The following is a 26,586-nucleotide window of genomic DNA, read 5'->3' as shown; positions in this document are numbered from 1 at the left end:
GATTGAACCTGGGTGGGCAGCGTGCAAGGCAAACGCCCTAGCTGCTGTACTATCGCTCCACCTCCCCCCCCCACATCCCATTTACTCTTATGGAAAAGATAAGGCACCTGGATTACGTTTGTCCCTTGGAAGGTCACCAATGAGCTTCCCTGCAGTAAATGACTGAGAGATCCTAGCAGGGACTTGAAGGAAAGGGAGAAAAATATGGGGAAATGGTCTCAGATACCTGAGAGTAAAATCACTTTCAGAATAATTATTTTCAGGTGGTTAACTTTGAGCCATTGGCTGGGCAACTGGTAACTTTCCAGAAGCTTCATATGGTGTGCAGGAAGGTGAAGTTGCCTGTTGTCAGATGTTATCAGGATCTCTACTGTATCTACCTTTCAGGGAATATCAGTTAACCTAAGTCTTTTCTTCTGCAAGAAGAGAAACTCTTGCAGAGACTCCTGGGCCAGAAGAGAGCAAGGAAAATCTAATATTCTTGTTACCCCAAGTTGCTTCCATTCATTGTACAGCTTTATTCAATCCCAGGGGATCAAAATCTTGGATGTGGGATATAAAGAGAAAAAATAAGGGAAATATAACCCAACTCCCAATCTCCATCATTCAATTTTGTTTGGTTATTCTGGGCAACACTCTGCAGTGCTCAGGGATTATTCCTGGCTCTGTGCTCCAAGATCATTTTTGGAAGGGCTTGGAAGGCTATTCGTGGTGCCAGGGATCAAACCTGGGTCAGTCACATGCAAGGAAAGTGCCTTACCCGCTATACTATCTCTATGGCTTTACCATTATTCATTTAAAAATTAATACTGCTAATAATAATGTTAACAGGCTCTATCATAAGTGCTTTACACTGATAATTTACTAGTTGTACTCTCTCTTTGTTTCAGTTTCATCTTAAAATGTGGATAATAATAGAACTTCCTCCCTAAACTCCTCAAAAAGATTCAAGAAAATGGCTGGGCATACAGCTCAGAGATAGAGTGCATATCTTACATGTAGGAGACCTAAGTTTGATCACACTTCACACCCTACTAAAATTTAAATATGTCAGGTGCATAAAAGACTACTTCACAGTGCTCTAAGATTTTGTTAAGTCAGCACATACAGGTATATGTATTCTCTGATCTTGAGATAGAAGGGCCAAAACTAGCATTGAATAAGCCTCACTGGGTCAGGAACAGAGCATTCCTGTCTAAAATGCCAGGCTGGAGTGATAGCACAGCGGGTAGGGTGTCTGCCTTGCACGCAGCCAACATGGCCGATCCGAGTTCGATTCCTCCGCCCCTCTCGGAGAGCCCGGCAAGCTACCGAGAGTATTTGCTATGCCAGACACAGTAACAACAAAGTCTCCAATGGAGACGTTACTGGGCCCGCTCAAGCAAAATGCCAGGAAAAATGATTATATACTCTGTTTTCAAGAGTTAGCACAGAACAGTTTCCAAACAGCATCTCTGGATATCACCCAGCACAAGAAGGGAATCCCCAGACTGGGCTCTCCATAAGAAAGACTTAAGGATCAGCAGTTAGATGGGCAGTGGCCACTGTGAGCTTCCATCTGAGACAGCAGGTGGGTGAGCCCTCAAGTTTCAGGCACATCCCAGGTCCCAGTATCACAACTCTATTATTTAGCACACAAAAAGAAATACTGTCAGAGCATGATCACCATAAGCCCAGTGAACAAAGAACACAAGGGCAAAGACCTGAGGGCATCTGAGAGAGGATGTTAGCACCAAGAGCAAAGCATACTTTGGAGACAAACCGTACCCCAGACAAAGAATCAAGAAGGGTTAAAGAAGCTCATTCTTTCCCTGCAGAAACCACTGTCTAAAGTCAAGGAGTAAGACATGGACAACTGGAGTACCTTAAACAAACCTGACTTCTCTGGGCCCAGAAGGTGGCAGCTAGTCCTCATACCTTCCGGGTCTTTTTATATGAAATCTGAAAGGCCTGTGGGAATGCCTGCCAGGGGCCTCACCATCTGCAACTTACAAGAGGCCGAAGTACAGCCCCAACTTTTAAATAAAACTCACTGGACTTTCCTGGGAGATAGGAATAGCCCCACCCCAACACAACACAACACAACACAACACACAAGCACACACACAGACACACATGGAAAAATGGTGCTCAACTCCCATAAAATAACACCTTTCTACAAACAGCTTGTTGGGAACTTTCACCATATTGCCTGAGGGCATCAGAAAGGTAACCTTGGACGCAACTGCCCAATGTCTGGAAAGGGCAGATTCATCAGATTAATCTTGGACTGTGAAACCTCAGTGTCACGGCATCACAAAGAAATACCAACATTCACCTCCTCTGCTCAGTGACAGCGAGTTGATTTAGCCTTGATTTGCTGAGGCCCAAGCCAGCACACAGACATGACACAGCAAGTCCAGTGGAGCCAGGAAAAATCTGCACATGTGTGAACCCCCCAAGACAGGATGTCTTGGTCAGGAAGAATGCACCCAGGTAAATCTTGCAGGCCAAGGGGCCACTCACAGTCAACACCCAGCAACCATTACCCAGCAGGCTCAGATAAACCCTGGCAGATTTCTCAACAACAGGATTACCAGCCAAAACTGGCTTCCCCCCAAAGTTCTAACTGCCACAAGTGACATTTAGGAAGACTTCTCTCACCACAAGAGAGCCAGAAACTCCTTCTTCAGAAAGAGTGACCCCAGGTTCATGAGAGGATCAAGCCTCTTTATAATCAAGGCTCTCATGGACAAGCCACAAAACCAACAGATAAGCAGCCTTTGGAACAAAAATGCTGGTACACAACCACTTGGAAGCTCCCAGAGGACACTGTGAGTCATTCCACCAGAAACATTTCTAAAAAAGCAAAAATGAAGAAGCAATCTTGAAACATTTCATTATTTAATCTGCCTTTACCAGAGAACTTATTTGAGGAAAATCCTCACTGGAAACCTCACTCTAGTCAGGGGTCTAGATACATAGCATATGCGTAGCATATAACTGGACCCCCGGCTAGAGAGAGGTGGCATTTCTGGGGGAGTACTAGCTGGACTATGTCCTCAGCCCTGACCCCTCAGCCATGGGCTGCTTCTTAATCAGCCTCAAAAAGGGAGCTGTCTCCACTGCTCTTTGGAAGAAAATTCTCGTTTTCCTCAAATTCATACTCCAAAAGCGGGGTCTAATAACTTAAAGCCCAATTCCTGATCTCCAGCCATCTCTCTCACATGATGGAAAGTTCTTTGTGGGCAGGTCATCCACTTAATTTCTCTCGGGATTCTCTACCCCCAGCAGAGGCCCCCAGCATCCTGCAGGCACTGGAAACTGCGTGGGATTAACCAATGCATAAATACATAAAATACTCATCTCAGGTATGATGTCAGTTTCTCCTAACATGGGGAGAACTGCCAAACCAAAATTTTTTAAAAAGGAGGAAATTAGAAAAGAAAAAAAATCATTTCATTTTTTAAAAAATGCAATACAGTAGAGATTATAGATGGTTCTTAAAAGCTCCCTCTTCTGCAAACAAACTTGTATGTCAGAGTCCTTTCTTGGGCACTTCTGGCCACCACGCCTCAGTTACACATTGCTTAGATACATGGCAAGGAACGAGAAGATGGGTTATGGTCCTGCTGCACAGCCCTTCCCTGCCCAGAGCTGAGCACACATCTGGGACTATTTAACAACTGATTGGAAATTTTGCCTTCTGATTTCCAGTTAAATACTGGGCATAGGAAAACAAATAGCACTTGTTTTTCACTGAGCCTTGTCAGTCATCCAAACTGCAGTGCAGACCAGAAAACTGCCTGTGGTTTGGTGGAAGAGGCCCAAAATATTTGGACCTTTTCCCTCACAGTTTAAGTAAAAGGGATAAACCTTTTATTTTGGCAATCCCAGCTTCTTCATCGCCCCTCCCCCTTCCCTGAAACACAAAACTGACTTTTAAATATTATGCATGTCCCTGGTATTCATTTGCATTTTTCATTAGAATTACATTTTGATTTGTTTTTAATCCAAAGCCAATAGTACAGACGTTGGTTTCTCTCATTTATTTCAACTGTCCTGCCCTGATATTTATTTCGATTTGCTGAGGAGGCAATGTTCAGATTGCCATTTTCTGTTTTCAATTAAAGGGGGATATAATATCTAGCAGTTGGATTATCAAAGAATCAGAAAGTTTGAATGCTGATGGGAACTTTAGACATCAATTTTGCAGACCTCCTCCTTGTTTCAGAGATGAAGAACGGAAGGTCCAAGTGGTGCAGTGGTTTTGTCCAGTGATGTACAAAGAATAGCAGAGCCAAGAATAATACTCAGACCTCCTAATACCCAGGCCATGGTGTTACCTAAAAAAAATACTTCTGTTACCTCTGAGTGGAACTACCAGATAAAATGCAGGATAACTTGTTAAACTTGAATTTCCAAAAACAAATAATTATTCACATAAGTATAGCCCAAGGGACCAGAGAGAGAGTTAAATGGGCTGTCTGCACATTTTTCTACACAGAAGGCCAGCATTTGATTCCCTAGCACCGTTTATGGCCTCCCAACACTGCTGGGAGTGACCTCTGAGCACAGAGCCAGGTATAGCCCCTCAGCAGAGCAGGGTATGTTCCCAAAAATAAAACAAAAATGTCTCAAGTATGCACAGGGAATACTGAAAAATTACTTGTTGTTTATTTAACATTGAATCTCAGCTGGGTATCCTTATTTTATTTGCTACCTCTGGCAACCTATTACAGAGGCTTCCATCCATATCACTGCTCAAACAGTTACATAAAACTCTTTCCTAATTTTAATGAGAAATGTTTGAAATGGGAAGAGGTGTGGGGGAGGATTCACAATACAGTAACTCAAGAGTGAATAGAACTGTAAGAAGTTGATGCTTATTTCCTGAAAGTTTCCTCATCTGAGATACCTCTGTTCCTTATGAACATGCATAGCAATGAAGTCTGATATTAAAAGGCTGGCCAAGGCCACTGAACTAGATATTTTGTTAGTAGAATCCAGGGAGCAAGGACTTGTCTTGAGAATTCCTGCTTGTCCCAGGCTCCAGTCTGTAAAACTTACATAAAGGAGCAGCCAGGTAGAGAATGTCAATAAAACAAGTTGTTAAATTCAGACAGGTACAAGGAATAAAAAGATACATTTGAAAATCTAGCTCACTGATTTTATATGACCACCAAGAGTTCTATAGCAAGGTTTTTTTCCCAAAAATATTTATTGTTCTAATATTCACTCCTAAAATAAATCTCAGGGACACTCACCATTATCTAGTTTCACGACATTGTTATCCTCTCCAAAAGAAACTATACAATAAGTAACCATGAACCACTCTTCTGTTCTATGAATTGCCTGTTTTTGACAATTCACATAAATGGAACCATATAGACAGATGTGTTTTAGCTTCTTTCATTTAATGCAATGTTCTCAAGGTTCACCTGTATTATGGTATCTGCCAGTACTTTATTCTTTTTAATAGCCAAATAATATTCTACTGTATAGCAATAACACTTTTGAACATCTATTCTGCAACTGCTAAAATATTTATGTTGTGTCCACTTTTCCAGTTATTGTGATTAATGCTGCTATAAACATCTGCTTGGACAGAGGTTTTGCCCAATTATTTTATAAAGATTATTTTATTTTACACTTCTACCAGCAATGTTCATGAAGATCCCAATTTCCCTACATCGTCAACATTTGTGATTATTTGCCACTTTTATTATAGTCATCCTTGTGGATCCAAAATGACATATTGGGTTTAATTTCCATTTCTGAAGGTCTAATGAGCATTTTTTCACATGTTTATGGTCCATTTGGGGTTTTTATTTTTTGGAATAATGTTGAATCAATTTGGAGAACGTCATTTAAAACAAACTAGTATTATGGTTCTTTCCAATTTTTTTTTGGGGGGGGGATGTCCACACCTGGTAGCACTGAAAATTATTCCTGTTTGGGCTGGAGCAATAGCACAGTGGGTAGGGCATTTGCCTTGCACGCGGCCAACCCAGATTTGATTTGCAGCATCCCATATGGTCCCCGAGCACCACCAGGAGGAATTCCTGAGTGTAGAGCCAGGAGTAACCCCTGAGCATCGCCGGGTGTGACCCAAAAAGCGAGAAAAAAAAAAAGGATTTTTCCTGTCTGTGATCACTGCTGGCGGCACTCTGAACTTGCTGCAGAGCCAGGAAATGAACCAGCCTTGGCTAAATACAAGCAAGCACCTTAACCCCCATACTATATTTCCACTGCAGTTCCAATCTCTCTCTCTTTTTTTTAAAATCATGGACTCAAGTTCAGATATATGTTATCCAGCTGAGTAATATATAAAAGCTACTTTTTCTTCAACATAGAAATTGCATAAAGGTCATCTCAGTGCATTAACAGCCTTGATCCAGACTCAGCAATAAATCCCAGAAGACAGCAGCTCTCCGGAGATCTCTCTGGACCTTGAGCCGAGTGGATTCCACCAGGCACCTCAGATAGAGTGGGTGTTCCCTCTCTGCCCACTCCAGATGAACTCCCGGTGGCCACAAGCTTCCAAAAGAAAAACTCAGGTACGCTGGACGAGGGACTGAACACTCCAGGCCACAATGGTGCAACCAGGACCTGATCGTCCCTTTCTATCTCCCCTCCCAGTCTGGGTCTTGGCTGTCACACACACTAATAGCCTCTGGTCACCATTTCAATGCATTAATGTTCCTGATCTAGAGAGACTCTCAAATGACTCTCAGAATGGATTAGCTCCCTCCAGAGATGTCTCCAGACCCCAATCATTTACAAATTTAGAATTCCATGAGCACGGCTGCTTTCACAGCCCTGTGACCTCTCAGGATATTTATAATAAGTAATAGAAAATAAATTATCTAGCATCTGCCTGTGTCAGGCTTAAATGGTGGTGGGAAAATTCAAAATAATGGTGGTGGGAATATGAAATGGTTGTGGGATTGGTGTTGAAATACTGAATGTAATCAATTAATGTAAACAACCTTATGGAAATAAAATTTAAAAATAAAAAAATTGCATAAATAAAAAATAACCTTTTATAATCCTTAAAAGAAATCTTGTAGTTTTAATGTGGTGGAGCAGGATTGAGAGAGGAGTGAAAGTAAGAGATAATTTGTGTGAGTCACATACACACAAACACACACACTCAGCAAAAGTGAGATCAAGAGTGAGAGGAGGGAAGAGAGAGAGAGAGAGAGAGAGAGAGAGAGAGAGAGAGAGATTCCTGCTCAATGATCCCCTCCTAGGTAATGGGAAAAGCAAATAAAGGAATTGTAATGGCAGAGAAAACTAAATCCCACTTTCTCCCTGCCTGACACACTTCCCTGGCGTCTGCAATCATGAGAAGAACTGGAATGATTTTATAAATATAAAATAAAGACACATACCTTAATTAGACATTAAAGTATAATTGCTTTCAATCATCCCTGTGGGTTACTAAGACATTTTGAGTAACAGAACACTGTTCTATTTATGAAAGGTTTCCTATTTTAATCTAGCCAGTTTAAAAAAAAGCCCACAGATATGTCAAGTTAAAGTAAAGGCCTCCCTGGAAAATGCTATTATCTAAACTTTTCTCACTCCCCTAATTAAAAAAAAATTAAATCACCTGTTCAAATATTCTAACTCTACCTAGGCCAGCATACTGGGGCAAGGGCAAGGGCATGGGCATCTTATTCCAAGAGTCTGGAATCATCCTCTTTCCTCTATGACCATCCTGTTATTCGTCGATTGCCTCGAGCAGGCCCCAGTAACATCTCCTTCATCCTAGCCCTGAGATTTTTTTAAAAAGTGGCATATTCAAGGCTCTTTCAGAGTTAGGAGAATGAGACCCATCATTGTTACTGGTATTTAAATCACCTGTTCAAATATTCTAACTCTACCTAGAAAGTGAGACCAGCATACTGGGGCAAGGGCAAGGGCATGGGTATCTTATTCCAAGAGTCTGGAATCATCTTCTTTCCTCAGTCTCTGTATATGTGCTGGATAACCTTGGAGAAAACAGTGGTGCTCTTACATAGAATGAACTTCAAAAAGGGCTGATATTGAACTGTTTATTCAAGCAGTGTCCTTTTTACATTTTAGTGTGTCTTAAACTGATGCTCAGGAAGCGGTTCTTACAGATCTTCAGCAAAATTAAAGCAAAAATGACTACAAGAACACGGTATCACGGTCCTCCCGTTGTTCATCGATTTGCTTGAGTGGGCCCAGTAACATCTCCATCATGAGACTTGTTGTTACTGTGTTTGGCATATTGAATACATCACGGGTAGCTTGCCAGGCCCTGCCGTGCGGGCAAGATACTCTTGGTAGCTTGCCGGGCTCTCTGAAAGGGGCGGAGGAATCGAACTCGGGTCGGCCATGTTGGCCGCTTGCAAGGCAAACGCCCTACCGCTGTGCTTTCCATTAAATCTACAAAGTGATCAGTAAAAGAAAGAATTTAGAAAAAAAAAACCTGGGGACAGGCAGACTCCCCTCCCTTCCAGAGAGGACCAGCAGCCACCACCCTCAACCTCCTCAGACATATAAATGTCCCGACTCCACTGCTTCTGGAGTACTTGGCCTCATATGCATCCATGTTGCACCTTATCCATATTCACATTACTAAAAGCCCAGTGTGAGCACAGAAAAATTGACAGGAAATTTGCGCAGAAGCCCACCAAGCTCAAAAAGCGAAAACAGTAACACAAAAAGTTCAACCTATACCAACCAGCTCAGTAAATCCTCAGACAATGCCTTTAGTAACATCACTGTGAGACACAACAAGGATGACAAATGGGCTTTTAGTTGATCTCTTTTCTGATACTTACTTTTGCTGTTTTGTTGTAACAAGCAATATGTAGGACATTTGTTTGTGCCTGCTAAGGAGGCATGCTTGGAGGGTGGGTGGGAAACTGGGGACATTGGTGGAGAAAATGTCACACTAGTGGTAAGATTAGTGTTGAAACAATGAATGCCTGAAATGACTGTATTATGAACAACTTTGTAAATCCCAGTGTTCATGATCTTTTTTTTAAAAAAAAATCTGTAAACTGGAGTAAATACCTTCATCACTAGAGTTAGTGTGAGAATTAAATGAGCTCAAGTGCTAAGCACTAAGTGCAATACCTGAAATAGATAAGGTGCTAAATAAAAGTGCAAATAATAGCAATTACTAGAACTAACTTTGACTTTTGGTCATTTTAATTTACAAGTATTAGTGTTTCTATTCTCAGTGGTGGGATTGGGAGTGGTGTTAGGAATTCTACTTTTGAAACACACATTTGAGTTTAAAAATGTTTTACTCTGAAATGAATTCAAATTTGCAAGGTTGTAAATATAGTAAAAACAAAAACAACCATTTAGAAATCCTCATCAAAATTCCAAGCATGCAACAATTTTTTATTTTGTTTTATTGCTCTTCACATACACCATAGTTTTGAAAATTATTTGGTACTTTGTCACTAAATACTTTAGGGCATTGTGTTTCTTAAAAAAGAATATTCTTGGGACCAGAGAGATACTGCAGTAGGTAGGGTGCTTGCCTTGCATGAGGGTCACCTGGGTTCCATTTTCAGCATCCCATTTATTCCCCCAAGCAACGACAAGAATGATTCCCGAGTGCAGTGCTGGGAGTAACCCGTGAGCATTGCTGGGGATGCCCCCACCCACTCCACTCCCTGCAAATTAAGAATGTTCAAAGGCCAGAGCGATAGTACAGTAAGTAGGGCATCTGCCTTGCATGCAGCTGACCCAAGTTCATCCCTTCTACCTTATATGAGTTTCCAACCTCACCAGGAGTAATCCCTGAGTGCAAAGCTAGAAATAAGCCCTGTGCACTGCCAAATATGACCCCCAAGAAAACAAACAAACAAAAACCAAAAGGTGATATTCTCTTATTCACAACAGTAGAACTGCTATATTGGTATAAAGCTTTAATTGACAGGCTTAATTCCAATATTTTTTCTTTCTAAGTCACACCGAGTGATGCTCAGGAGTCACTCCTGGCTCTGCACTCAGGAATCACTGCTGGCAGTGCTCGGGGGACCATATGGGATGCTGGGAATCTAATCCGGGTCGACCACATGCAAGGCAAACACCCTACCTGCTGTGCTATGGCTCCCTCCCCTTAATTCCAATTTTACATATTGTTCCCATCCTTTAGAGCAGGGAACTCACTCTCCACCTACAAGATTCTTTTCAGTTCAGAAACAAATGTGCCTTTTTTGAGTTTCCTTTCATCTCTAAAGGCTACTCAGCCCTTACCTATCAGTCATGATTAACATTCCTAAAGTGCACAAGCCAGCTATTTTGTGGGCTGTCATTCAATTTGGTTTTGTCCAATATCTCATCATGATTTGAGTTATGTGCATTTCTTTCTAGCTGAAATATTATATAAGTGATACTGTGCTCTTTCTCAGGCTATGATATTTAGAGGTACACAATACACCTCTAAACTTAATTTTGATTATTTGCCCAAGGTGTTTCTGGGTATCTCCACTGTACATAATTATTCACAGACTATGTAAATACACTGTTCAAATTTTCTCCCTCTCTATTAGATTATCACTGATGACTTTTACCTAACCTACAGAAAATAAGGGGTACAAAATGACTTTTCTACTCCACCATTACTTCTACATTTATTGAATGGATTTCTGCTATATAAAAGGAGACGATTTCCTTTCTCCCCTTTCAACTTAATTATCTATCTGTTTATTAACTAAATTGACTATGAACTTTTATTCAATTGTTACTTTCGAGGTTTAAAATTTTAATTATTTTTCCTTATGTTTAGTGCTGGGGATCAAACCCAGGACCTCACACATGCAAAGCAAACACTCTACTACTGAGCTCCAACTCCAGCTGACTTAGAGTTCTTAAAATAATTCTTTAATCTCAGTAAGCAAAGTAAGCATTCTTCTACTGAGCTCCAACCCCAACCCACCTTAGAGTTCTTAAAATAACTCTTTGACTTCAAGTGACAAGAAACTATAGATCTGGATTAAGGGTCATTAATTTGACACACAAAGATATCATATGAATATATGACTATTAATGGGGGCCTTTTTTGTTTTGGATGCTTGTGGGCAAGAGAGATCTAAAATCCTAAGGCACTGTGGTTAAGGACATTAGCATCAGCTCCAGCAAGAGACAATGAGAATTACCGCTGCAAAGTGCAGTGTTGTTCATCATCAGACATGATATCATACCCCAAACATTCAATCCAAACAACCCATCAATTTCTCCACAACTAGCAAAGTTGAATGTTCTGGCAAACTCAAAGGGACATGATTTACAAATAGTAGGTAATATTTGGATCTTTCCACAAAAGCTGGGTTCCAGCTTTTTTATAAAGTACAAATGTTTTCATTTTGGAGCTCACTGGGTCACTTTCTCAATAAACAGATTCTCCTATCAGAAATGATTCCTGCATTATATACAAATAGACTGGGTTTGTGCATATTTACTTTGTGGTCAGAGACCACACACCTAGTGGCTATTTACAATATTTACATTGCTCCTGATACTACAAGGCAGTCTCAGAGCTGAGACCAAAGTTCAGGCCACACAGAGGATTTTGCAGGACCCTCTCTCATGTGCAAACAGAACCTGGTGCTAGGCCACAAAGACAACGTGCAATTGGTGTTTATTTCTTGGATCATGTTTATCTGTGCCTTGCACACAGCACTAAGGGCATACTTTAAATCTGACACACTGCAAACTGTGTGATGTCTATGAAAATAGGCCTTTTCAAAAAGTCTTGCAAAGTTTTAGGGATTGATATTCTTGTGCCGAGGACTGTTTAGAATGGTTTTTAAACACTTACCAAGAAAAGTCTAGAGACACCAAGTGCAAGCCTCTCGGTCATCAGATGCCAGATGAGGGGATTTGGGGAGTTGAGCAGGAACACGACCGGCTTGTGATGAATGTGAACTGAAGAGATGGGATTGAGGTGCAGAGTGACCTAGAAGCAAAAGAAAGAAGAGAGAAATCTCAGCACTGGCTACCATTAAAATCACTTTACAGGATACTAGAGAAAAAAAAACAGACAGTAAGCCTCTTGCCTTGGATGTGGCTGACTGAGGTTCAATCCCTGGTGCCTCACATGGTCCCCTGAATCCTGCCGGGAGTGATTCCTGAGTGCAGAGCCAGAAGTAAGCCCTGAAGACCACTGGGTATGACCCTCAAACAAAATTGAACAAAACCCCAAATCACTTAACATAGCATTTGGAATCCTTTTCATAGCTCATTATTAAAGACAAAGTAGGGCCAGAGAGATAGCTCAAATGTTGTAGGGTTGGCATGCAGAGGCCCAGGTTAAATCCCTGGCATGGCATGGTCCCTCAATCTCTGCTAGGTATAACTCCGGTGGTCCCAACAACTACCAGGGCCAAATAGTATCTCATCACCAGTCCTGAACATGGAAATATCCTGCCTGTAAGTCAGCTGAACATCACTGGGAATGGCTTCCTGGGTGCCCCAAGCACTACTCAGAACTCCCCCACTCAAAAAAATAGAGACGTGAACTATAAGTTAGTTTATATCCTATGAAATAGATATAGTGACTACCAGAAAGACAATACGGGGGTAAAGCCATTTGCCTTGCATGTAGTCAACCCTGTTTCAATCCCTAGCACCTTCTATGATTCCCCGAGCACTATCAGAAGTGATCCCTGAGGGCAGAGCCAGGAGCAAGTACTGAGCACCACCGGAGGTGGGCTTTAAACCAAGATCCAAACAACATACATTGGGTTGAATTACATGATAATTCAAAGATTCAGCCATTTTTCAAACTATATAAATGACTATGTCAACCCATACTAATTTTTTAACTAAAACATGATTCAGCAACCAACAAGAGGAGAATACAAATCAATAAAACAACTTCTCTTTTCCAAAGCTGGCAAGGGCAACACCTTCCCTAGGGACTGCCTTTTGTCCAGTCAAAAAACAAAGTGGAAAACCACAGTACAGAATTGGGGGGGGGGGGGGGGAGGCGGGGAAATGAAGGGGGTGGTGGTAAGGTGGGAAGGGGAGGCTGTCAAAGTAATGGATTTCTTCTCTTCCAGATAAGGACTCTAAAGTTCAGTGAGTTCTGCCACAACAAGGGAGGAGGAAGAAAAGGAGGAAGAGAAAGGAAGAGAAATGAGGAGAGGAGGAGGTGGGAGAAGGAGGAAGTGGGAGGATAAGGTGGGAGGAGGAGGAAGAGAAGGAAGAAGAAGAGGAAGAGGAGAAGAATGAGGAGGAAGAGGAGGAGAAAGGAAGAGGAATAGGAGGAGGAGGAAGAGGAGGAAGAGAATGAAGAGAAGGAGGAGGAGAATGAGGAGGAAGAGGAGGAGGAGAATGAGGAGGAGGAGGAGGAGGAGTCACAGCAGCAGCAGCAACCAGAGATAGCATAGGGTTAGTTAAGACGCTTGCCTTGACACAGGTTTGATCCCTGGCACCACATAAGATCCCCTGAGTCCTACCAGGAATGATCCCTAAGCAACACCAGGTGTGAGTTGGAAAAAACAAACAAAACAAACAAAATACTAGACATAAATAGTGAGGCACTAAACTGTATTTAACTTTCGAAATGTCCACCCATAATCATGTGGCAGAGACTTGATATATTTAATTTATTATTTAATTATTTACTCTTCACTGCAATAAAATATTTTATCTCATAACTAATATACAGCCTAGTACATAATGCTCATTCATAAACTATTGTGTCTTCATTTCCAAGACAGATTATAAATATTCTGTAAGCAAAGATATGAACTACATTGAATACTTTGCTTAATTGAGAACAGAAAATCTTTAAGTGATTGATTTGCCACAGCAAATTATAACATAGTGTCTGTAGGATTTTTTAAACAAATTTATAAATTTATGTTACTTAATAAAAGGTAAGAAAATTTACCTTGATAATAAAAATTTACAATAATAAAAGGTAAAAACATATTAATAGTTTCAAAGAGGTTTAGCTGGCTGAGCTACAGAAAAGTTAAAATATAAAAACCTTGAGCAAGACTCAAATTATTGTGAGCTGTTTAAACAACAAAATTGGAATGATCTTTTATATTTGGCATTAGAAAGGTAATGAAAGCAGAGTACTAATGAATAGTTATGTCTATCACTGTTATAGGAAAATAAAAAATGTTCCTTGGTTATATAGACTCTATAGCACTGTGGAGATACTATCCATGTCTAAAATAAACAGATGGATCACCCATGTAAACAAAAGGGCTGCAGAAATAAAGCAGAGGCAAAGACTCAAACAGCAGCAAATTTACCCAGCAGAGAAATGCACAACACACAGAGTTCATAGTTCAGAGAGTGAAGAAGTCATTACATGGCTCAGAAGAACATGAAAACTGCAAAGAATCGCTGCTGCTAATGGAATGGGTCAGAAGGTTTCCAAGTATCTTCATTCTAAAACTGCTTTTGAACACCACAGTGGCTTGGAGAACTGTAATATACCTCAGCAGACAGTACACTGACTCTTTTTCTGATGATTTTCTTTACAATCCTCAAGCAGACAATTCTTCCTGGAGTTCATAGATGAAATAGTAATAAATACGTCTCTCAAATAAGCAAGAATTTTTAAAAAAGCACTTAAGGGAACAAAAAAGAAAATGTGTATGAGCCAGATATTGGTGCTCAAATCCAAAATTTCCCAGATGGTCAAAAATGTGGAGGCCTGGCTCACACAATCAAGTAAAGATTTCTAGGAGTCCCAGCTCTTGGAGCTTTCCTGGAAATGGTTCTCTCTTCAATACGTGGCAATGTCAAGCCAAGATGAATCCCTGACTCTGGCACATGCAATCCAGGAGAAGTCCCAAAAACCATTTGGCAGAGAAGAATTCACACTGTGATTGGGAAATTAAAAGAAAAGTATTCAATACTTGTCTTAAAAGATCATTTGGCAGGAATAAAAAGTCTCCCATGCACCCATCATCTAATCCCTTTAACAACCTTCCTGATCTCCTCTCTCTGTTTCAATCAATCACACAGAGAGAGAAGCAAGCAAAATCCCAAAACAACCAACAGAAGAATGAAGGTATTATAAAAGCTCACAAAAATGTGGGGAGAACATATCCTGAATATCTGATAAAGAATTCCTGGCTAATGTACCTAACTTCTCTTAGGTTGAAAAAAGAAAAAGAAAATATATTTTGAACCCATTATAGCTCAGGACAAACTGGAGTTATAAAGATGAGAACATTCTGCTAAAGTTTTTCATGCAATAGATTATCCTGGGATTGTGGTCAAGATCAGAGCTGAGAGGTACTGCAACAGATAGAGTCCTGGGAGAAATAATACAAGTAGTGTCTAATAATTTCCAGCTTGCAAATCCAAACAGTAGTTTAAGAACTGATTTCCAACTCTCTATCAAGTTTACACATGGATAGAAAAGGACCATAGGCCAAGGATGTAGGTCAACAAGCAGTAGAACACTTGCCTTGCTTGCTGGCATAAGATCTTGAGTTTGGAATTCAGGACACGGACACATGGACACACACACACACACTCACACACACACGCACACACACACATGCACACACTTAGACTGATAGTGTTTCTCAATTTCTCAATATATTTCCTACCATGGCCCCTTCCCAACCTTGTCTCCTTCCTGGGTCCTGCCCATTAGTTTGACCCCCTAGTCTTATGCCATGCCTCCTATATTTATGCAATTTTCACCTGTGTTCTTCTTGGAATACCCTGGAGGTATTCCCCCCGAACCCCAGCCCAAACCCCAGTTGAAGAACACTGATATAGACTATGGGCTTTTACAAGAAGCTGATCCTTGTGGCCATAATGATCTATGAAGGCTAAGAGGACTAAAAGTCTAAGGGAAGGAGTCATGACTAGTTTCTGAATCAGTGGTTTCTTCTTTTTTTTTCTTTGATGAAGCAAGATAGTTTTTATTAAAACTTATCAGACAGATGTGAGGGGAGAAGAAGAGAGAAGTACATGTTTAAGAGAGAACATAGGCTTCTCCTGAGTGGAAATAAGCAGGCAAAGAGCATAGAGACAAGAGAGACATGTGTTCAAGGGAAAATAGACATGTGTTCAAGGCTTAAAGAACTTGGAAAGACAGAAAAATGTGTCAAAGTAGTTTCCAGTTTAAATCCCCGATACCACAAGTGTTTTCTGGAGGACTTCTAGGGATCTCTCCTGAGCACAGAGTGAGGAATAACCCCTGAGCACTGCTGGGCATGGCCCCAAAACCAAATAAAGGTTGTTTTAAATAAAAATAAAATTTTAAATATTGTGGTACCTTCCTGGTGGTACTGTTAGGGTAGAGGTAGTATAACAAGTTGAGGTCCAGAAAGCTGGGAGTTAAAAAAAAAAATCTCAGGCACAGCATGTGCAAGGCATGTGTTGTACTACATGAACCATATTCCCAGTCCTTAAATTAGTAACTTCTTAATCTCTGGGAGTCCTACAGCATTTGACAACTTAATGCAGGTTACAAACCTGCTCTATTCCCACCTCAAAACCACAAACACACAAAATTTTGCACCAGTGTCAGGAAAATATGTTCAGGGTGGAATCCATGAGCCCCAGGTAAAGGAATCTATTGTAGAAGAACAGGATATTCTAATGGTAGTGGCAGAATGTCATTTAAAATTACATCTTAGGTCTTAAAATGTCATTTTAATAGGGAAAGAACTTAGGAGATGACAATACAGAACTGAAAAACACTTTTACATAGAGTTTCTGGGGATTCGATGGTTTCTTCAAACTGTTCTTTGACTACACAGTGGTTCATAAAGCCTGGTACAAAAGTTCCTGCTCCTAATCATGCTGATTTCAGAGTGCTGAATTTCAGTTTTGCTAATGGTGTGATAAAATGCAAATAAATTTCATCAGTCACATCCTATCCACAGATACTGCTACTCATACATTGCTGATCCCCTCTAAAATGAAGGAAAGGTAATAGGTTGAATCTGATTTCATCAGCTATCTAAACTGGGTTGTCTTGGGGAGGAGTGCACTCTGAGGGGTGCTTGAGAAGTCACATGTAGTGCTGAAATTCACACACATAGATGCATGCAAGGCACTCTCTTTGGTCCTACACTAAGACCTATCCTCATTCTTTTGAGGGTTTCAATCTGTTTCCGGAGACTGTTAGATGCAATTAATGTATTTCTTTTATTTTATTAAGAAATTTAAAGTAAATATTTTCTGAGTACTTTATTGGGGTATCTTTATACAATTTTGCCCAAATCAAGATCAACTCTAAGAAGTATAAAATCTCCTGATGGAAAAAAAACCTTCCAATCTCCCAATTGGGGGAGTATATTCTTGCCCACATTATCACCAGAAGAAAACAAGGACAATTTTTTTTTTCTGAACCACACATGTTCTGGTGAAGACCTTTTCATTTACTAAAGTTTATTTGATAAAAAATTAACACTGCTCAATCTTTGTAAAATCACTTCATGAAAATTAAATATGTACTGTCTTATAGGAAAGAAATAATCCTACTCTGTTTATAAAAAGAGGCCATATGATTCATGGTGAAAATTCAAAACATTTCTATCATAATGATTTCATATTACTATGAGTTTGTCCAAACAAGCAAAAGCAAATCATAAAAAAATCACAGGTGTGAAAGTCTTAACCACTGGTCAATTTTGCTAGTTTGTCAGTGAGGTTTCATTTCAACATTTCTGATCCTTCTAAAAGCCACTATGGACTCATAAAACAAGGAAGTTATCCAAGGTGCTACCAGAGATGCTCATGTTCCCTAAATCCACACCACACAATGCTCAAAAATGGACAATCCATTAGTTTACAGGTACACAGATGAGAACAAAACTTTGGCAGAATGACTGTAACCAAGAACCATAAAGTCAACCCTGGAGTGAATATAAAATGACAGTGGAACATCAATCTCTCAGCCAAGCACAAATTTCACATACATTTGGCCAATATAACTTTTTGGAACTTAAACTTTACCCCAGTGACATTTTAAATAGACACACCATAGCTGGAAGTGGGGAACCTTGTCTAGGTGCTGCTTGTGTCCTGGTCTCATGAACTCTGTGGCTGATATTTCATTTCCCACCTTATATTTTTCTTTTTGCCATTTGAGAACTGATAAAAAAGATTTCCTTAAATAGTCTTGGAGGGATGGACTGCTCCTTTAAACATTTTCTTATTTTACTTTCATATTTCTCTGAATTTCTAGAATATTGTCAGATCTGAATTCAAAGAATATCATCCCTATGTTCCCGACACTACCCCAGTTATCAACTGACCCTAAGGTCTGATCTCTATAGCACTGGGGTCAAATTCCATTTTGTAAGTCTTCACAAAAAGATTTCAGGTTGTGATAGTAAAAGCAATTAAGTTCCTTCCCAAGGGTTTTGTCTTGAAATCACTTAGTGTGACAAAAGGGGCACAGTTCTATCAACTCCAAAAACAATTACTGTCCCCACCACCCCTCACATATACCCCAACAAGCGCAGGATTCTGGATTCCCTGGGAGCCTCTGAAAAAAATCTAATATGACTACAAGAAAGAAAAATACTTAAAATGAAAGTCTGATATTTGATGCAGAAATAAGCATGCCCTCCGTGCTCTCTATTTTAAATGCCCTGGAAAAATACTCGAAACTAAATTTGGGTTGGGGGTTGAGGGGCAAGAGCTCATATAAACAGAAGAATATTTCTGAAACTCTAGGTCATGGCTCTCTGGAGGGGCCCTGGGAGAATAGCAAGGGGATTCCATGGACCCTGGCCCTTCTTTCCCAGAGCAGCCCACAGCTTGGTGGCTACAGACAGAAGCCATGGAGCCAGGGAAAACCAGAGGTACAGGTCCATTCTGAAGATGGTCCATCTGGATCCTTTGTCTGGTAAGCAGACGGGCATCTCCATATCCTTCAATTTGAAGCACCTGCCCTCTACTTGCTGTCTGTGTCCCACATGCACCAGCCTGTGGGAGACTGGCCTTCAGCACCCTCCCGCCTGCTCCTGGACAGACACATCTGTCCAACTCCAGTGCAGTCATCAGGGACACGTCCCCTAGGCCTCAGGCAGAACTGGTGCCCAGAATGCTTCCACAGACCACACAAGCTCCTTTTTTCTTGTAGAAATGATTTATTGAGATATTTGTTAATAGTCTTCTTCCTTCTTACAATGTGATTCCTTCTGGGTATTCCTCAAGGTCAGAAATAGAGTCACACTTCTTTCTGCATCCTTGAACCAAGCCCAGGACTGGATATCTAGCAAGCAGTCAGCAAGTTTACTTGAACTTGAAGTTTACTTAAAGTAGGAGTAGAAAAAAGAATCAAGACGTTATGAATGAAAGGTAGCCCAAGTAATGATGACAGAGTCCTATTGTCTAGTCTATTTGACCAAAATCAGGGCTGGAATCAGGCAGATAGTAAAAAGAATATTATATTCACTACCAAGCTCAACTTGAACTTCAAAACACTCTGGCCAAGAAAAGTGGATTCCTACTCTTGTTAGCAAGGCAAATGGTAAGGGCTGCCTAAAATGATGTTGTAGGAAAAAATTCAAGGGCATGCTTAGAGCAGGAAAGTGCTGAGGTCAAACATGAAGTCCACATTAGACTCCCTCCAAAAAGATTTATTTGTTATCCTTAACAGTTGTACAAATAGAAATATGTAAAATATAAAGAAAAAATCCCTTAAATTATATTTTCCTTCTGAAAACTAGAAAACAATGATAAAAATCTTTGACAAAATATTCTAATATTCTAATATTCTAATATTAGAAGCACTAAATTGTAAATGCTTTTCATTCAGGCTGGAGCGATAGCACAGCGGGTAGGGCGTTCGCCTTACAAGCGGCCAACATGGCCGACCCGAGTTCGATTCCTCCGCCCCTCTCGGAGAGCCCGGCAAGCTACTGAGAGTATTCGATATGCCAGATACAGTAACAACAAAGTCTCCAATGGAGACGTTACTGGGCCCGCTCGAGCAAATCGACGATCAACGGGAGGGCCTTCATTCAGGCAATAGTGAGTATTCAAATAATAAAAATTAAAATTCTAGGAAAATTGAAGGAACTCGATATTAGTACATTGATTAAGTAGTCTGTTTTTGTTTTTATCCCTCACTAAACCTAATAGAGCCATTTCAATCACTTTATTATATCTAATTCTACATGTAACCAACATTCCATAGAACTATGTACTATGTAAATTTATTTCTCTCAATCTTTTTAAAAAATAAGTAGGGCCTAAAACTGACACTAAGTTGCTCAGTAAACATTACTTTGACATGAACATATTAATAAAAATAATAATTTCAATATCGTTTTGCAGTACTGTGGTAAACAGAACTGCATAATGAAAAATGCATAATGAAAAAAATCATTTGGTGAACAATAGAAGCAAATTTATAAAATACAGACGTAGAAAGAACGCAATGCCTGCATAACTGGAGTACTGGATTAATTCTTTCCATCTGCCAACTATAGTCAAACAATTCAAGAAAGGCTCCTCCTTGTAGCATCAAAAAGTTAGTAACTTGTACTAGAAAAAAAATACCATAAAATAGGGTTGGGAAAATACCTCAAAGGACTAAAGCACATACCCTGTATTTGAAGGCCCTGGCCTCCACATGGTCCCTCGAGTACTATTGGGTTAGCTCTGGGGGCCCAACAGCATCACTGGGCTTGAATAGTATAATATTCCCAGTCCCAAGCACTGAATCTTCAGATCCATACAGCTTTACCAAGGATCACTGGGAATGGCACATCCAAACCCCTCAGCATAGCATGGAAGCCCCCTTGCAACCATACAACACACACACACACACACACACACACACACACACACACACTTCACTGATGTTCAGGCAATGATTTAACATGCTGGCAAGCAACATAGTTAGCATATAGAATCCCCTGGGCTAACACATTAACCAGAAAGGAATTCTGAAAGGACATATAAAATTATCTCTCTAGAACATGAGAGAAAACTGGAGATAAGTTGCTTCTAACATAAAAGATGTTCAAAAGGAATGCATGTGAGTTTACTGCTACTAGTAAGAATAGTGTTGGTAACAGCAGCAAACAAAAAAAGATTTCCTTACAATTTTCCAAGAAAAGACACAGGCACGTCCCCATATCATTCTGGGTGGGGAAGGCTTGCTGGTCTCCTCAGAGGGAAATACTCTGTATAATCATCTGTTTGTATTTAAAAGATGAAGAAAATGGCACGTAGAGATAAATATTTTTAGAGATATACCCAAAGTCTTGCTACACATGCCTACAAAATCCAGTGCACTTTGTGCTGAGCAGAGAATGTCTATCTACTGCTAGAAAGTCTGACTCAGTCTTTCTCCTTACCTCCCAAGCACAACTGGGATGCTTACCTTGACACATAGGAAGAGAGAGTGTGCCTCTATAGGAATTAAAGGCATGGAGAATTTTGCTTCTGGAAAAAAGGAAAATATAAGATAGGAATAGAACTGAGTTGTGGGACAAGGATGACAGGGAGCTTATATAAAGGAGAGGTGCGATTATCCTCTCTCTTTTACAAGCATTTTAATAGTGCTCATTATTCTCATGAATGAATGAACTATGACACTCAAAATGGCCCCTGGTTGAGTTTCAAATCCAGGAGAACCCAGAGTATTTCAGATGTACCAGTGCAAAATCAAAAACCCGAGAAACAGAGCGGGCCATGAGAACTGTGAAGCTGAGCAATCCGTAAACATATATCCTTCGCATTTACCCATCACAGAATCAGCAGAGATGAAAGCCAATCATTTCTGGAGTTCTAGAGTACCCAGAAAACATGGGATTAGACCAAATTAGACCAAGACAAGAAGGATCAATCACACCACTCCATTTTCGACACTGGAGAAAAACTGTTCCTCAGGAACATGCGACAAAAGAGGCGTCGGAGGTGTCAGTGTCCTTGGCAACATGAACTTGGCCATAAACATTGATTCATTCGAATGCCTAACAACCTGAATTGGACAATTACACTTGAATAGATGTAGTTCACTATCACAGTAGTTTCTATCTTCGTTGTCTACGCACCAACATCCAATGAAAGAGAAATTAAGAAGTTCTACATGGAGCTGGAGAAGTTCTATAAAGAAGACCACACCTTCTACAAGATCATTGTCAGTGATTTTAATGCCAAGATAGGACCAAGAAGATCAGCCGAAGAATTCCACATTGGAACCCATGGCCTAAAATGGAACGAACAGGATGAGAGACTGTCTGAGTTCATCATGTCGACCAAGACCATACATGGTCACAATTCCAGATGGCTAAATCTAAACGTTGGACATGGGAGTCTCCTGGTGGACGGGTCCACAATGAAATTGACCAGATCATATTTGATCGATGGTCTTGCCTGACTGATGTCGCTGTTGTCCCAAAATTGCAAACAGGATCGGACCATCGTCTTTCATGCAAAATTCTACTTCACGGAGCCCGAAGAAAGGGCTGCAAAGTTTAAGAAGAGAACTCCCGGAATGACCACACCACTAACTGGGAGCTCTTTGGCACTATTGCAGCAACATGGGAAGATGCCGTCATTGACAACATTGACAAGGAATACGATCAAAAAGTTCAGCACCTCCATGATTGTGCGAAGAACGCTGAGAGAGAGATAGCCACAAAAAGATGCCTGTCTTCAAAAACTTTTGAGCTCATTCGCCAACGTGGCTTGGCGCAAGCCTCAGGCAACCACAGGTGAATTTCCGAGCTTGCAAAGCAGTACAGAGAAGTGATAAAGGAAAACCTCCAAGAGAGAAGAGCAGAAGTGCTGGCAGATGCAGCAGAAGCTGGGAAAAGCATTTGCAACTCCCGCCTGTCCTTCACCAACTACAAGACCAAGATGACTGCCCTCTGACGTCCTGATGGATCTCACAACTTCCAGAAGGGCAATGGAGAAGATTATCCTTGACTTCTACTCAAATTTCTTTGGTAGCCACGTCCACCTGCCCACCAAATTCTGCAGGATGGATATGTCATTCCCAACGATCTCCCCTCCGAAATTCAACACCCCATTTTATCAGTAAAGAAGCGAACAGCGCCGTCCTTCACGCCCGACCGAGGTCACCGGCTGCCCCCCACGAGCGGCTCTCCGGCACGGCCATGGCCCCGGAGGCACAAGGACTTAGCACAGAGAACCAGCCGCTTGGAGCAGAAAAGCAAATGGACTATGTGTTAAACCGCGCCACCAAGCCTGCCCGGAGGGGAAAGGGTGTTGACCGGCCCGCCCGCTCCTCTCTGGAAAGAAAGATGGCGGCCGCACGGGAGCCTTGTGGACAGCAGGTTTGAGCCGGGGGTGGGGGGCAGTGGGGGCCTCATGGGAAGGGGGGGCATTCTGGGCCGTCCTTCACGCCCGACCGAGGTCACCGGCTGCCCCCCATGAGCGGCTCTCCGGCACGGCCACGACTCCAGAGCACCGAAACCAATCTCTTAACTATCTAACTTTTAATAGAAATACTTCCAGGGTTAATAAGTGAAACAGCAGAAATCCAAAACCGCACGCGCGATCATCATTTTATTCTTAAACCAAGTTGTAGAAAGCAAATCATTTCACAACACTGTTTCAGCATATCTGATTGGGGGGGGGGTCGTAAACTCTAAACAATAAGTGTGTATCTTCTATCGAAACAATGTATCTAGTCAAAGTAGATAGAGTATTAACTAGAACTCATCTGCCTCACAGGAATTGGGAGGGGTGGGAGGTGGGGTTCTATTGGGGTTCACGGTTAAAAATAAGTATTGGTAAAGGGAAATGTTTTTGATAGTTACATGACTGAGACCTAAACCCGAAAGCTCTGTAACTTTTCCCACAGTGATTCAATAAAGAAATAAACTATAAAAAAAAAAAAAGAAGAAGCGAACAGCACCCGGCCCAGACAAGGTCAGACCCAAACACCTGAAGAACCTGCTGTCAGTACTCATCAATACACTGGCTCGGCTCTTCACATGCTACCTGTCTGAATGCAAGATTCTGTCCCAATGGAAAACCAGCAGGACTGTACTACTGTACAAGAAGGGAGACATCCATGACATTGGCAACTATCACCGATCTGCCTGTTGTCTGTCGTCTACAAGCTGTTCACTCGAACAGGATTCTGAATCGGATTGGCAGAACACTTGATGAAGGACAACCATGTGAGCAAGCCGGGTTCCAAAACGAATTCAGCATGATTGACCATATCCACACAGAAACCAAGCTTACTGAGGTTTGTTGGGAGTTCAAGATGCTGTTCTGTTTAACGTTCATTGATTTAAAGAAGGCCTTTGATTCTGTTGAGACTGAAGCGGTCATTGAAGCCCTAGCCAAACAAGGCATTCAAACTCAATACATCAGGATCCTCTGTGAGCTGTACTGCAGATTCACTACCAGGATCTCACCATTTTACAGGGAGGTGATCGTTGACGTCAAAAGAGAAGTTCGACAGGGTGATACCATTTCACTGAAACTCTTCAGTGCCACCCTCAAGAATGTGATGAGACGACTGGAATGGGAAGGAATGGGAGTAAAGATAGATGGTAGGAAACTACACCACCTCCACTTTGCTGATGACATCGTTCTAATAACACCAAACATCAGTCAAGTGGCACACATGCTGGCCGACTTCGACTGTGAGTGTGAAAAGGTCAGACTATAGCTGAATCTTACAATGTTTATGAGAAACAATCTGATCCCTGATGTTTCATTCACTCTCAATGGAACGAACATCTCCAAATGCAACAGTTAGGTGTACCTAGGTCGAGAAGTCAACATGACGAATGACCTGGCACCTGAGTTGTGCAGGAGGAAGAGAGCGGCTTGGAATGCCTTCAAAAGCATTGAAGAAATAGCCAAGAGGACAAAGAACCTCCGGCTCTGGGCATATCTCTTAGATACCACTGTACTTCCTGCATTAACATATGCCTCAGAGTCCTGGGCCCTACAAAAACAGGATGAGAACGCTAATTGGGTGTTCCAAAGAGGAATCGAAAGAGCTATGCTTGGAGTATAGCTTCACTCAAATGAGAGAAAGAATCCAGAGTTCTGACCTCCATCAATGATCAAGAATCAGGGACATTGTCTCGTTTGCCAAGGTGTCAAAAATCAGATGGGCTGGACATGTAATGAGATTTGGAGATGACCGCTGGACTAGAGTCATTACCAACTGGATTTCATGGGACGTCAAAGATACATGGCCGCCCACCTATGAGATGGTGAGACTTCTTTGTCAAGACCCTGGACGATCGGTTTGAGACTGTTCGTGTTCCTAAAATGAGCAGATTCCATTGGGCTACACTGGCCCACAATAGGGACGGATGGAGACATTACTGGCGCCCACTCGAGCAAATCAATGAGTAACAGGATGTCAAGTGATCAAGTGATCAAATGAAGACCACTTAGTCTTTAAAACCACTTTAGTCTTGAAAAAACCTAAATTCTGATCTGCTTAGGAAACCCTTGGGAATTTTAGGAAGTCTGGTTTCCTTTGACAATTCTAAAAAAAAAAAAAAAAAAAAAAAAAAAAAAAAAAACTACAGGGCCATAAGAGCACTCTGGTCTCACCCAGCCAGATTATAATTTTAAGTAGAAGTGCTTTAGAAAAACTTTGGTGTCACTATTTACATAGTTAATCTTGAGAGATGGGACACGACACAGAGTCTAAAGTAGGTTCACTATCATTATTCTCTGTATAGGAAGCATTTTGTTTCTGGGGGAAAAATGGGGGCATTCTTCTCTTTGATCAAATATTCTATTTTCTTTTATAGGCATGAACATTTACATGCTTTTAATTAGCACAACAAAGTGTCAGAATTGTCTTATAAGGGCAATAGAGCAAATGAAATTTACAGTACTAATGCATTAGAGTTTGGCGCTTTCTTTTTGTTTTCCTTCTCAGAATCAGTTTTCATAAACCTGGCAATGAGTTTTTGGAATAAGACCTGTGATGATCACAGGAGATACAGGGGAAGTTACCAAACTATGCATATAGAATTTGGTATTCTGTGACCAATAGCTATGTGACATGGGATAACATCTTCCTAAAGCCTGAATGGAAAGGTTTTAATTTCATGTTTTCTTGAGTTGGTACTGAAAGCAGTTAACATGCTTACTCTAACTGGAAAAAAAACACAGCTATAATAAAGAACATGACATCTAGTAAAAAATATATTACAGCTACTCCACACCCTCAAACATTCTTTAAATATGTAAAAGGAAAAGGAAAATTAAAAGAAAGAAAACAGGAACAAGACCTAAATTATTGGACTTAGGCTCAATCCAACAATTTCCTATTTAGACCAAGGACAATCATGTTGTCAAATACTCACAGGTCAATTGTGGCCGAGTATGGTGCTGAGTAGCAAAACAAATATGTGGTTCATGAGGCCCTGGGTTTGATCACAGCACAGGAAAAAAGGCGGAGGTACAGGTAAAAGAGGAATTTAGTTTCATAATTGGTAGGAACTAGGAATGGATTTTCCCTCAGAATATGAATTCTAACACAAAACCAGCTGGTTTTCAAGACTTACAATCAATTCATTCTCTCACCAGTTGTTTCTCAATAACAAAGATACTTAAATCCTATCAAAATCATTCAGGTAGTCAGTGAATTGTTCATTAATTCACCTTGTAGTGGGTTGGTGTGACAGAGCAACA

General features: G+C 40.9%; 1 protein-coding gene across 1 annotated transcript in view; it reads right to left on the bottom strand.

Annotated features, from left to right (window-relative positions):
* The window catches only part of TGFBR3 (transforming growth factor beta receptor 3), a 214,341-nt gene that overhangs the window by 68,738 nt on the left and 119,017 nt on the right, over positions 1–26,586 (bottom strand). The window contains exon 4 of the mRNA XM_056123379.1: positions 11,798–11,935. Within this exon, the coding sequence (XP_055979354.1) occupies positions 11,798–11,935 (138 nt within the window). The remainder of the gene's footprint in view (positions 1–11,797; positions 11,936–26,586) is intronic.

This window comes from Sorex fumeus, unplaced genomic scaffold (genome assembly GCF_029834395.1).
Source record: "Sorex fumeus unplaced genomic scaffold, SorFum_2.1 ptg000047l, whole genome shotgun sequence".
Taxonomy (NCBI): Eukaryota; Metazoa; Chordata; class Mammalia; order Eulipotyphla; family Soricidae; genus Sorex; species Sorex fumeus.
This window is presented reverse-complemented; position numbering and strand designations above follow the sequence as displayed.